This window comes from Leucoraja erinacea, chromosome 4, assembly GCF_028641065.1.
Source record: "Leucoraja erinacea ecotype New England chromosome 4, Leri_hhj_1, whole genome shotgun sequence".
Classification (NCBI taxonomy): Eukaryota; Metazoa; Chordata; class Chondrichthyes; order Rajiformes; family Rajidae; genus Leucoraja; species Leucoraja erinaceus.
Window position 1 is genome coordinate 946,138 of NC_073380.1, and position 14,301 is coordinate 960,438.

The 14,301-nt window shown below is 40.4% G+C and overlaps 1 protein-coding gene across 1 annotated transcript in view; it reads left to right on the forward strand.

Moving 5' to 3' along the window:
• The window catches only part of LOC129696083 (dual specificity calcium/calmodulin-dependent 3',5'-cyclic nucleotide phosphodiesterase 1A-like), a 254,836-nt gene that overhangs the window by 138,870 nt on the left and 101,665 nt on the right, over window positions 1-14,301 (forward strand). The window contains exons 3-6 of the mRNA XM_055633493.1: window positions 48-161; window positions 2,018-2,200; window positions 6,947-7,013; window positions 12,550-12,666. Coding sequence (XP_055489468.1) covers window positions 48-161; window positions 2,018-2,200; window positions 6,947-7,013; window positions 12,550-12,666 — 481 coding nt within the window. The remainder of the gene's footprint in view (window positions 1-47; window positions 162-2,017; window positions 2,201-6,946; window positions 7,014-12,549; window positions 12,667-14,301) is intronic.

The following is a 14,301-nucleotide window of genomic DNA, read 5'->3' on the forward strand; positions in this document are numbered from 1 at the left end:
TCACTCTCAGCCACGTGGAACTTTCAGTAGTTCTTGTTTGTTTCTAGGTTGCGATGTTTGGTCAAGCAGTTGGAACGAGGTGAAACTTCTGTTGTCGACCTGAAGAAGAATTTGGAATATGCAGCTTCAGTGCTTGAGACAGTCTACATCGATGAGACACGGTATGTATGCCAACCATTCTCAGGTGATCCCATATACTTATTTGTTCTTAATTTCAGCTGTGCTGTAGGTGGATTTGCATCTAGTCATTATTATAGTGTTACCATGATAATGCTAACTCTCATGTTATAGATTTATGGAAACAGTCCAACTGTTTTCCTGTTGACCTAGGTGCCTTCCTATGCTAGTTTTGGTCCATGTCCCGCTAAACCTTTCTTGCCCTTGAATCTGTACAAATATTTGTGAAAATCATGTCCCCCAGGTCCCCTTTAAATCTTTTCCCTCTCACATTGTGCCCATGTCCTCTAGTTTGGGCAAAGACTGTGACCATTCACTTTATTCATGCCTCTTATGTTTGTAAATTTCCATAATGTTACTCCTCAGCCTCCTTCACTCCAGGAAAAGAGTCCCAACCTATCCATGTTCTCCATGTACCTCAAGCTCTCAGTCCCGTCACCACCCCTGAATCTCCCTTTGATTGTGTTTGCATTAGTTCAACACTCACAACATGTACTGATGAGTTTTGATGCACGTCTGATTAAGGGTACACACTTGGTACAGTTTTCCCTCAGCAGGACATTTTAGTTTGAAAGGACAGCTGCCACCAGAATCATAGCACTGTTGCAGAATTGCCTGTTTCAATGCTGCTCGCCATCAATTTTTGGTTGATGGTTTTGAGTGAAAAGTTCCGCCCAATGTTTACTTTCTCTTCTGATCTAAGTCACAAGAATATCTTGAGGACTTCCTACTTCAGCTGCTCTGAATACCAAAAGTGACAATGATGTGGTAAATTTAAGTAGATTGGACAGTTTGATTTCCTCCTCAAGGGCTTTCTGTGAAAATAACTTTGAAATACCCTTACACGCCTGCATTTTTGCTGTCTTGCTTGATCAGATCACTCACGGTTAGCAGGTACCAGTTTCAAATGCATGCAATATTGATCATCTGTTTTACAGGCTTCTTTGGGTGCCACTGCCCAATTACTCATATATCACATTCTGCCAGAGGGTGAATTATGCAGTGTGCAAATTTTGTTTTTATGTAGTTAGCAGTTGCAGATGATAGTCATAAATATCCTGTGGTTTTTCACCACTACATCATCTGTGCTTCCAAATCTTGTGACTGCCCCTTCAGATTTGCGAAGAGGTTTCTCCCAGTGGGATGGAACTGAGAATGCACCTCAAGTGCTATGAGCTGCCACTACATTAACAGTAACAATGCTACTCCACGCTGAGCCTACAGAGTATTACTGTCATTTAAACATTTTCAATGTTGGTTGATCTGCAGATTCAAGTTAATTTGTTTCAATGTTAGAATTTACTGACATCTCAGCAGCTACAGGGTCACCTTGTAGTCTGACTCAATAGTGGACACAATATGCAAGGAATTCTGCACACTAGACTAAAAAGCAAAAACTGGGCAGTACATGCATAAATAATGTAAAGAATTATTGTAATTGAACTTTTGGTTTGTTAATATTCATTAGACATGTGAACTGTAACCAGGAAATCATTGATATTTATGTCGAAATAGACAAACTCACAGTTGTATGTTGCATAGCAAATGGTTGATTTTATACTACCACACTCAGGATATTGGGCATATTGATTGGGCATGTGCTTGAAGAGGAAAAAGGATTGGTCCAAGGAAACTGCAGAGATCTGCCACAACCTAATGTGATATCTTGCATTCCCATATGTTGTACCAATATTGAGAAATATATATATATATGGAGATTAATGCTTCAAAGACTATTCACACCAAAAAGATCATTTAAAAAGAGAAAGGTTTTGCATGTATTAGCTTTTACTTGGGTATTTAAAAAACATGTGTACAACATTGAATCTTTTAAACGCAGCCGTCTGCTGGATACAGAAGATGAACTCAGCGACATCCAGTCTGACTCTATTCCGTCCGAGGTCCGTGACTGGTTGGCCTCCACATTTACAAGACAGATGGGAATGATGCTGAAGAGAACGGAAGAGAAGCCAAGATTCCGCAGCATTGTCCATGCAGTGCAGGCAGGGATATTTGTTGAAAGGTATGGAAAGCTTCCATGAATTCCATATATTTTTTAGTTTAAGTGTTCTTGTCTTGGTGTTTTGTTAATATGCTGTTTTAGATTAAAAAATGTCAACATGCTCAAAAAATAAATGTCTGGCAATGCCTCTTCATGGATCTCCTCAATCAAGTCTAGTTATAAGAGCAGTGCTGGAAGATTGGAGGAATGCACACATTGTGTCTGTGGTGGCCCAGTTATTGGAATTCGTCCTGGGAGGCAGCATAACATTCATATGGAAGGACACAGATTCATCAACCACGGCCAAGATAGATTTGTTAAGAGAAGGTCATGTCTGACTAATAGGATTGATTTTTTTGAGGAGATAACAAGGTAGGTCAAAAAAAGCATAGTGGATTTCAGCAAGATTTTTGACAAGGTTGACTGACCAAGAAGGTAAAGAATGGGATCTAGGGCAAGATGTCAACTTGGATCCAAAGCTATTTCAATGGCAGGCAGCAGAGCGATTACTGGTGCTCTTGTGAGCTGTTGCCATGACATTCCACAGGATTCATTACTTATTCCCATTTTGGTGTATGGTTAATGAGATAGACTTGTGTTTGTGGTTATGATAAAAACATTTGTAGGTTATACAAAAATTGGCCACGTGAAGGACAATGGCAAAAAGCATTAGACGTCAGGAAGATTCAAATAATTTGGTCAGTTTGGCAGGAAAATATCAATAGTATTTAATCGAGAGAATCAGCAGGAGAGGTACATTAAGGCAGGGAAATTACGTTAAATGGCAGCATTTGAGAATCGAAGTGGAACATGGAGGTGCTAGAGGGTATGTCCACAGATTTTGTAATGTAGCAATGTCAATAACATAGTTACAAATGCTTCCCTAGGTTAGCTTAGGCACAGTATATTTAACCAGGGAGGTCATGCTATAATTATATGCCTGTGAGGCCACAGCCTAAGTGTTATACATGGTTCTGTTCACCACATTACAGGAAAGCTATAATTGCACAAGAGAATGTGCAATACGACTTGGAGAATAGTCGCATCCTCGCCAGGAAGTGACTGAGAAACGGTTTCCCCCCTTACCCTCCCCACCTCCCCCACATAAAAAGGCTAAGAAACCTACAAAACATACTTTTTAAACAGGCTAAAAATATCAAAAAGGGTGAAAAAACAGACACTGTCGGCAGAGGCTGCCATCATATGGAGCCCCTGGTGGTATTCCAGCATTTGCAGTTCTTTCTTGAACATAATCAAAGATCACTCACACCTCGGTCATTCTCTCTACTCACCTCACCCACTCAGCAGTTATAAAAGCTTGAAAGCACGTACTAGCAGATTCAAGAACAGCTTCTTTCATACTGTTATCAGACTCTTGAATGGACCTTTTATATACCAAGGATGGATTTCCAACCTACCTTGTTGCAGCTCTTACACTTTTCTATCTCCATTTTCACTTTAGCATTACCTGATGTACTCAGGTTGATATGATTTGTCTGCACACCATGAAAACAAAGTTATCTCGGTACATGTGACAATAATAAAATATAAAGTGAAGTTCTCCAGGGGTTTTTGCTTTTCTTAATGCATATTAATAATTTGTACTTGGTCGCAAAGAAGATAATTCAGGTACCGCAAATCATGGAAACAGTAAATTGTGAGAGTGATAAAGGGAGGTTTAACAGTGATATGGACAGACTGCTGGAATATGTGATAATGTGGTAAATGAAATGTAATACTGGGAAATGCAATATGTTATCAATTGGGATGAAGATTGAGAAGAGAGAGAATAAACCAAAAAACACGATTCTAAAAGAGAGAGGTCTTATCATGTTAAATGCAATAACAAGTTGAGAAAGTGTTTAAAAATGCATTCTGAACAGAGGCCTTATAAACAGAGGCATGGAATGCTTGAGCAAGGGAGCCCTGATAAACTGTTACTACACAATGGATTTGCCAGTATTCTATGTGGGCCCCATACTTTGGGAAAGCAGTGAAGACTTTACAGAAGATGCAAAAGAGGTTTATCAAAATACTTCAAGGATGAGGGGGAATGAATTAAGGTAATTGGAAGAAAATTGAATTTATTTATTTAACTCGAGCATGAAACACATTGTCAGTGATTGAATTGGAGACAGATTAAACTGTAACATTGATTTGGGACCCGGAAAAGTACCTGAAAGGAAAGCATTAACAGGGCTATGGGAGAATTGGGAATAGCCAGATTGGCATTGGTATATAATAATAATAATAATAATAATAATAATAATAATAATAATAATAATAATAATAATAATAATATATTTTATTGTCATTGCACATCAGTGCAACAAGATTTGGTATACAGCTTCCAACCGATGTCAAAAAATAAAAAAATAAATAAACTGTGCGACGTGACCATCTGAGGGAGACAGTCCAGGTGGGATGGGAGGGCACTCAGCAGGGCCGGTTCAGAGCCACTATAGCTCTGGGAATGAATCTGTATCGGTGTGTGTATTGAAATATAATGAAAAACGTTTGTTTTGAGTGCTATCCAGGTGGATCGTACCATATATGAGCACAAACAGTGGTGCGGAAAAAAGAAAGCAGAGGGCAGATTAGTGTTACTGCTAGAGAGAAAGTGCAGATTAAAAAAAAGAGTGCAAGTGCCGTAAAGAGGTAGGTTGGGAGATTGGTCTTTCCTACTACTAGTACAGCTTTGATGGATTGAATAGCTACCTTTTGTGATGTAACCATTTATTTAATGATTAGCCTCTCCAAAGATCCAGACGTTCATCAACTGTACGCATATTAATAATAATAATAATAACTTTATTTATAGAACAACTTTAAAACAACCACAGTTGCAACAAAGTGCTGTACATGACTGATCATGGACAAGAAATTATTACATGACAATACAAACATTAAACGAAAGAGTAAAAACAATAAAAATTAAAAACATTAAAAGCATTAAAAACATTAGCAAAGTCTCAAGCAGGGTCAAAAGCCAAGGAATATAAATGTGTTTTAATACTGGTTTTGAAGATGGACTGTGAGGGGGCCTGGCTGATGTGCAACGGCAGGGTGTTCCACAGTGCCGGAGCAGCAACAGAGAAGGCTCTATCCCCTCTGAGCTTCCGCTTAGACCTCGGTACCTCAAGGAGCAGCTGATCAGCTGACCTGAGGCACCGGGCAGGAGCGTATGGGTGGAGCAGTTCAGAGAGGTAGGGCGGGGCGAGCCCATTTAGAGATTTAAAAACAAATAAAATAATTTTTAAATGAACTCGGAAGTGCACGGGGAGCCAGTGGAGGGAGGTCAGAATTGGCGTTATGTGCTCCCACTTTCGAGTTCCAGTTAAAAGGCGAGCGGCAGCATTTTGAACTAACTGGAGACGAGCCTGTGAAGATCGTGCAACTCTAAAGTAGAGTGCGTTACAGTAATCCAGCCTAGATGTAATAAAGGCATGGATTACTGTTTCAAAATGCTGCCGCTCGAGAATGGGCTTCACCTTTGCCAGCTTCCTTAGGTGAAAGAAGCTGGACTTAACCACAGCGCCTATTTGATGATCTAGTTTAAAATCACTGTCCATCCTAAAACCCAGGTTTAAAACTGTTGGCTTTACGTACAATGCCAGTGGACCCAAGTCAACAAAGGGAGGTTCACGGCAGCCATTGGGGCCAAACAATATCACCTCTGTCTTCTTTTCATTAAATCCTAGAAAGTTTAAGGCCATCCAGGATTTAATGTCCTCAAGACATGACAGAAGTGATTTGATATTCTTCCATGATGGTCTTTCTCAGTCTGTCCGACAATTACTAATGGGGTGCCACAGGATTAATACTGGCTCCTTGGGCATTCCTCGGGTATTAATGACCGATGAGAAGACACAGCACAATACCTTTGCTGATGAGATAAATTTCAGTGGAAAAGTAAACAGTGGTGATGAGACAAATTGTGCACAGAAATATAGACAGTTTAAGCAAGGGGAGTGATTTCAATATAGACAGTTAAGCAAGGGGAGTGGCAGATGAATTATAATTTGGGAAAATGTGGGATGAATAGAAGAACAGCATACTTTATAAATGTGTTAAAAAAAAAATACGTCTTCATATTTCAAGGCTTCTTGGTATGAGTATGCTTGACACATGGAACATAAATATGTAGGTGAATTAAGCAAATGTGATGCTGTTCTTGTTGCAAGGGGTAGAAGTGCAAAAATAAAGACATCTCTCTCAGGTTTACAGGACTTAACTGATGCCTCATTTGGAATTTTATGGGCACTTCTGCTCTCTGAACATTTATAACGAAAATACCTTGGAGTCAATGCAGTGTTGATTCACCGTATCAATTTCTGTAAGAGTGGGGTGATATTATGAAGATAATTGAGCAAGATTGGCCATACTCTCTGCAATTTAGAAGAATGAGAAATTATCTTAATGAGGCATTTAAGATTTAAATGAATCTGATGAAGGGTCCTGGACCTGAAAAGTTATTTGTTTCCCTTTCCACACATGCTACCTGACTTGAGTTTTTCAAACATTTTCTATTTTTATTTCAAATTTCCAGCAACTACATTTAAAAAATAATTATGTATATAAATGAGTTTCACAGGACAGATAGAGAGAAACAGTTTCCTCCAGGAGTAGATTCTAACAGTAATAGGCACAGCCTCTGAATTCATCTTGACAAGTCCATTAGTTCATTTTATCTCACTGACCATTGTTTTTAATACAAATCTGCTGTAATTACACTAATTCTATGTTTTCTAAACTGCTCCTGAACAGAATGTATCGCCGGACGTCAAATATGGTTGGACTAAGCTACCCACCTTCTGCCATTGATGCGTTGAAGGTACTTTTTAAGCCTTTATTTTTTATTCTATAGCAATCACCTAATCTTAAGAAGCAAACTTTATGACTTTATCCTTTTGAAGTTTGGTGCATTAATTTACCAGAAGGCAGATAATAGATTTGGACACAGATATTCACTTGCAGTCTTTCATCTATTATGAATTTAATTTAAACACTGGAAAGTTATGATGAATGCAAGCATGGTGTAGTACCTGCCGTTCCTTGTGTCTACACACTGTTCAGACCTGTTTGCCTAATTTTCTTTTCAGCTGAATGAAGCTAAGAGCTTAAAACTAAATTTTAAGTGTGCCTAGATTTTGATTTATTTTGTGTCTGTTATAGATTACGATTTCTGTCTACAGTAAATATATGAGAAATAATGACATGGTCAGCTTTATGGACCCAATTTTCTTATTTTCAGGAAATACTAGAGCTTCAAATGTGTATATAGAAAGTTAGGAAACGTATTATTGAATAGTTTTAATTTTCTGCAATAGTTCAAAATGGGTGACAACAAATAAGCAACCCATTTTACATCTCTTCTGATTGTCTGGATGATTGCCCATGGCACTTGTATATTGACATAATCAGGAAGATCAAAAGTATTAAAGTATAATTGGCTGGTGAGAGTAAGAAAATTTAGATAGGGTAATAAAAAAGACTTTTGGCACATTGACCTTGTATTCTGTCTTTACTTTGTATACTAGTCATGTCTCTACTATTTATTTCATTCCCCTTACATGTTTTTCCTCTACCTGCTAAATTTTTGTGTCCTTGAGACTCTTGAAAGGCGCCCATAAATAAAATTTATTATTATTATTATTCATCAAGAATATTGAGCATAGAAGTTGGGACGTCATGTTGCAGTTATATAAGACGTTGGTGAGGCCGCATTTAGAGTGCTGTGTTCCATTCTAGGCACAATGTTATAGGAAAGATGTTATCAAGCTGAAGAGTGCAGAGAAGATTTATGAGGTTGTTGGTAGGACTCAAGGGCCTTAGCTATTGAGAGAGGTTGAGCAGGCTAAGATTCTATTCTTTGGAGCGCAGGAGGATAAGGGGTGATCTTATAGAGGTGTACAAAGAACAGTATAAAAGGTATGAAAGGTATAGATCAGCTAGACGCACAGAGTCACTTGCCCAGAGTAGGGGAATCGGGAAGGACATAGCTCAAGGACATAGGATTAGAGTGAAGGGGAAATGAATGAATAAATGCATGAATGAATGAATAAGTTTATTGGCCAAGTATGTACACATACAAGGAATTTGCCTTAGTGCTCCGCTCGCAAGGAACAACACGACATGCAGTAACAATTGAGAATGACACATTAAAACCTGGCCTGGATCAATCTGTTCTGGCCAATTTTAGACCCATCTCGAAATTGCCTTTTATTTCTAAATTACTGGAGAGAGTTGTTTATGCTCAGCTAAAACTATTCCTGGAGGAGCATGATATTCGGGAGATCTTCCAGTCTGGATTTAAAACCACGCACAACACGGAGTCAGCATTGCTAAGGGTTTTTAACGATATCCTCCTGGCTAATGATTCTGGGGATTGTGTGGTTCTTGTCCTGCTGGATTTGTCTGCCGCCTTTGATATGGTGGACCATAATATCTTATTATCTCGGCTACAGCAGTTAGTGGGCATCTGCGGCAGTGCCCTGGGATGGTTCAGGTCCTTTCTGGCGGGCAGAACCATGTGTGTTAGCCTTGCTGGGTTTGAATCCTCTTCCGCTCCCCTGTCATATGGGGTTCCACAGGGTTCGATTCTGGGGCCCCTGCTTTTCTCGCAGTACATACTTCCTCTGGGTTCCATCCTTAGAAAGCATGGCATCTCCTTCCACTGTTATGCAGATGATACCCAGCTTTATTTGCCGCTGAGGGGGGAAGATGCCTTTTCTGTAAAATCACTTCTGTCTTGTCTTGATGACATTAAGTCCTGGTTGGCCCTAAACTTTCTTGGATTTAATGAAAAGAAGACAGAGGAGATTTTATTTGATCCCAATGGCTGCCGTGAACCTCCATTTGTTGATTTAGGTCCATTGTCAAGGTACGTGAAGCCAACAGTTGTGAACCTGGGTTTTAGGATGGACAGTGACTTTAAATTAGATTGCCAAATATGCGCGGTGGTCCAGCTTCTTTCACCTAAGGAAGCTGGCGAAGGTGAAGCCCATTCTCGAGCGGCAGCATTTTGAGACAGTAATCCATGCCTTTATTACATCTAGGCTGGATTACTGTAACGCGCTCTATTTTGGTGTTGCTCGTTCTTCACTGGCTCGTCTCCAGTTGGTTCAGAATGCTGCTGCTCACCTTTTAACAGGGACTCGAAAGAGGGAGCACATATCGCCAATTCTGGCCTCCCTACACTGGCTCCCGGTGCACTTTCGGGTTCATTTTAAGACACTGTTATTTGTTTTTAAATCTCTGAATGGGCTCGCCCCGCCTTACCTCTCTGAGCTGCTCCACCCATATGCTCCTGCCCGGTCCCTCAGGTCAGCTGGTCAGCTGCTCCTGGAGGTACCGAGGTCTAGTCGGAGGCTCAGAGGGGATAGAGCCTTCTCTGTTGCTGCTCTGGCACTCTGGAACACCCTGCCGTTGCACATCAGACAGGCCCCCTCACTGTCCATCTTCAAATCCAGTGTTAAAACGCATTTGTACTCCCTGGCTTTTGACCATGCCTGAGGCTTTGCTTCTTTCTGTTTGTGGTGTTTTTGATGTTTCTTTATTTTACATGTCTTTTCCTACTATTTCCTTTGATTGTTATTTTTGGTGTGTATTAACTTTTTTGTCAATGATTAGTGATGTACAGCACTTTGTTGCAGCTATGTTTGTTTTTAAAGTGCTCTATAAATAAAATTATTATTTATTATTATTATTTTTATAAAACATTAAAACATTAATAATAAAACATTACAGTTTAAACATGTGAATGAAATAAAATACCAGAGCAAAATGATGTTACAGACTTTTGGTTATTGAGTAGAAAACTACTCGTGGAAAAAAGCTGTTTTTATGTCTGGCTGTGGCGGCTTTGACAGTCCAGAGTCACCTTCCAGAGGGTAAAGATTTAATAGGAACCCGAGGGGTAACTTTTTCACCCAAAGGGTCGTGGATGGTTGGTACAAGCTGCCAGAGGAGGTAATTGAGGCAGGTACTATCAAAATGTTTTAGAAACATTTAGCCAGGAACATGGGTAGAATGGGTTTAGAGGGATATGGGCCAAACACATGCAGGTGGGATGAGTGTAGATGAGACATGTTGGTCAATGTGGGCAGGTTGGACCGAAGGGCCTGTTTCCATGCTATATGTCTACATGACTCTCTATGACTGTCAACATTGTAGAAGGATTGGCAGGTAAACACAAGCCCATCTGCAAACTACAATACTGCTACACTGCCTATAATGCATCCCATTCAGAATAGAAGCATATCCAGCTTTTCCATTATCGTTCCTATATAGTATAAATCCCTAATTGGCCCAACCTTTATCTGATGGCCACTTATTATTTATACGCCTATAAAAGACACCTATCCCCTATACAAAGTTAGTTGATAACACATCCAGATACAATGAGAAAGGATGCCACAAGGGTTATGGATCCAGCCCTCTTAAGGTGCAACCTGTCCATCCTGATCAGATCCTTCTACCTCAGAATTGGTCCTATTGTCCCAACAATCTGAAATCCTCCCTCTTTCATCATTCCATCAACATAGTCTTGTGAGGCGGTGATGTGAGGAATAATTAACACACTGTGCAAGATTGATATTAACACCCACAGGAATGCCTATCTGACCCTATGTCTGTGATTCCTGAATTTGTAGTCTCTATTTCTTCTTTACCGTCTTCAACCCATGGTGCAGTCTTAAGAGCTGAGCTTCTTTAGGATGTTGTCATTCACCTGTTTCTTATGCTGTGGGGAAATTTGAGGGAGATGCACAACTTAAGAATAACGCAATTTCTATCCTTTTGGACGCCCACCCATTTACAATTCCAGATTCTCTAAGACCAGGGAGTTGTCATTTCCGAAATGTATGCTTCAGGAAACCCAAGACGTGCTCTGCAATGATTCCAGCTGTTTGTCAGGCATGGAAAACGTTCTCATGTTGCTACGGGGTTTTTTTTCTTTTGTAGTCTTTCTGAACATTTGTAGATCTCACATACTGCAAGGATCACAAGCAAAAGGCTTCCTCTGCCCTGTAAGGAACCCTGTTCTGTTTTTGAATCACTTACTAACTTTTTACTTTGAACTACTACCCATATCTCTGTGTTTATTTTTTTGATACATTTCCAGTTTTGCTGGAGATTTACATTTGAGAGCCATTCCTCTTTCCCAGTCTCACAAACATCTTGAGTTAAACACTGCTTAAGTGTGGAGTGTTTGCATTGCTTAGTAATGTAGTCCTTACATTTAACCTAACAATGGGACATTTATCTCTCTCCAACAGCACATAGATGCCTTGTGGGTTCAGAATAATTATCCTTTCACTTCTGATGATCAAGTTACTTTGAGTCTTTCCCAGTGAATCCCTGAAGTGGAAGTGAAACCTCTCTGATAGTTCACTTCTAATACCTGAGAATAAATTCAGTATTTCCATTTTGTCCAAGTCATTTGCCCTGGTGCTGCATCATCGCATTGTGATCGATAGTCTTTCAATCTCCTGCAATATTATTTTTTAATCTTTTGGCAGAGATGATTTACGACAATGTTGACGGGTCTCGAAGGCCTGAGTTATATGTAGAGGCTGGGTAGGCTATAACTTTATTCCTTGAAGCGCAGGAGACTGAAGGGTGATCTTACTGAGGTGCAAAATATTCTTGAGGGTGAATCTGCAGTCGTTTTCCCAGTGTAGGCGAATCAAGGACTTTAATGAGATATAGGTTTAAGGTGAGAAGGGAAGGCTTTAATAGGAACTTGGAGGGTATATGAAATGAATTACCAGATGATGTAATTGAGGCACATTCAATAATAACATTGAAAATATATTTTGAGCAGTATATGGATAAGAAAGGTTTAGAGGAGTTTCGAGAAAGCAGGAACAGGGTTCTGCAAGATCAGCCATGATCATATTCAATGGCGGTGCTGGTTCAAAGGGCCGAATGTCCTACTCCTGAACCTATTTTCTATGTTTCTATGTTTCTATGTATGGACCAGGTACATACAAATGGGAAGAGTTTGGATGGGGCAACTTGGTCGGCATGGACAAATTGGGCCGAATGGCCTCATCCGTGCAGTATGATTATATGAATCCATGATTCGGTCTGTTCGTAGCGAAGGTTTAGGGCTCATTTCCATAAAGGTAGGGGAAACAATTCTTAACTTTCGAGGCTGTGAGTTGCGAAATGAGAAGATGGAGCATATTTTCAGTATGAAGAGGTGAATGGCTCCCTTTTGTGTCATAAATGTCTGGTTCTATGATATGATTTTGTGTTTCACGTTCCTTTGGCTTTGTTGACCAGGTAATTGATTTGCAGGTTGTTCTGTATACCGATGATAAAGTGAGTCATAATGGAACAATCTCTTTTCATCTGTTTTTCAGAATATAGATAAATGGACCTTCAATGTATTTGCACTGAATGAGGCCAGTGGAGAACACACACTGAGATTTGTTGTTTATGAACTTTTCACCAGATATGATCTCATTAGTCATTTCAAGGTTAGTGTGTGACTTTTTGGTTTATTTGAATGTACAATCATGTGCACATGTCGTTAACATTTTCCAATATAAAATGTTGAGAAAATAAAGGTGAATTCTAGTCTCTAAATCTACCTGCACTTTAAATATTTCTGGTAATCTATTCCCCTCACCACTTTAAGGTAGAAAATTGAGACTTCGAGAGATCCACTACTGTCTAAGGGAAATAATTCCTGCACATCTCAGATTTAAATGACCATCCCCATATCTGATAATTATCTTACCTTGTTTGACACTGGAAAAACCGTCTTAGCGCCTGCCTTCCCATTTTTTTTTCTGCTATGCCCCAAAGAATATGGCACAGTGGCACAGCTAGTCAAACCGCAGTCTCATAGCAAATATGTCCTAGGTTTAAAGTTTGCATCGAAGGTAGACACAAAATGCTGCAGTGGGTGAGGCAGCATCTCTGGAGGGAAGGAATGGGCGACGTTTCGGGTCAAGACTGTTCTTCAGGCTGATTTCAGGGGAGGGGGCGGGACAAAGATAGAATGCAGGCGGATAGAATGAGGGAACGGACCCTGCGGAAAGCAGAAAGGGATGGAGATGGGAAGATGTGGCCAGTAGTGGGATCCCGTTGTAGATGATGACAATGTTGGAGGATCATATGCTGTATGCGATGGCTGATGGGGTGGAAGGTGAGGACAAGGGGGACTCTGTCCTTGTTATGAATGGGGGGAGGGGGAGTAAGAGCAGAGCTGCTGGATATCGAGGAGACCCTAGTGAGAGCCTCATCTATAATGGAGGAGGGGAACCCCCGTTTCCTAAAGAATGAGGACATCTCCGATGCCCTGGTATGTCAACTTCTCAACATCGGCGAGACCAAGCCCAGGCTCGGCGATCGTTTTACTGAACACCTCCGCTCAGTCCGTCTTAACCTACCTGATCTCCCAGTGGCTCAGTACTTTATCTCCCCCTCCCATTCCCAATTTGACTTTTCTGTCCTGGGCCTCCTCCATTGTCAGAGTGAGGCCCATTGTAAATTGGAGGAACAGCACTTCATATTTTGCTTGGGTAGTTTACACCCCAGTGGTATGAACATTGACTACTACAACTTCAGATAGCCGTTGCTTTCTCTCTCTATTCCCTTCCCCTTCCCAGTTTTCCCCACTTATCTTATTGTCTCCGCCTTCCGCCTACATTCTATCTTTGTCCCGCTCCATCCCCTGTCATCAGTCTGAAGAAGGGTCTCGAGCTGAATCGTTGCCCATTTCCTTCCCTCCAGAGATGCTGCCTCACCCACTGAATTACTCCAGCATTTTGTGTCTACCTTCGATTTAAACCAGCATCTGTAGTTCTTTCTCTCACCCTTCAAAGTTTGCATGTTTTCCCTAAACACAGATCCTTTCTCTGGCTATTCTGGCTTCCTCTCACAAGGTTAATTGGTTTCTGTAAACTAGGAACTAGGAGAATAAAGTGAGGATTGATGGTCTGAAGGGCCATGTTGTATGATGCTGACTCAATGAATGCAAATTTAACATTTGGGTCATTGGAATCGATGTTAGTGACATTTAAGTGCTGGAGGAACCCATAGAAAATATATTTGATTGCCCAAAAGTGTTCTGGATCTTGACATTGTCTGCAATGATATCGTAAGTA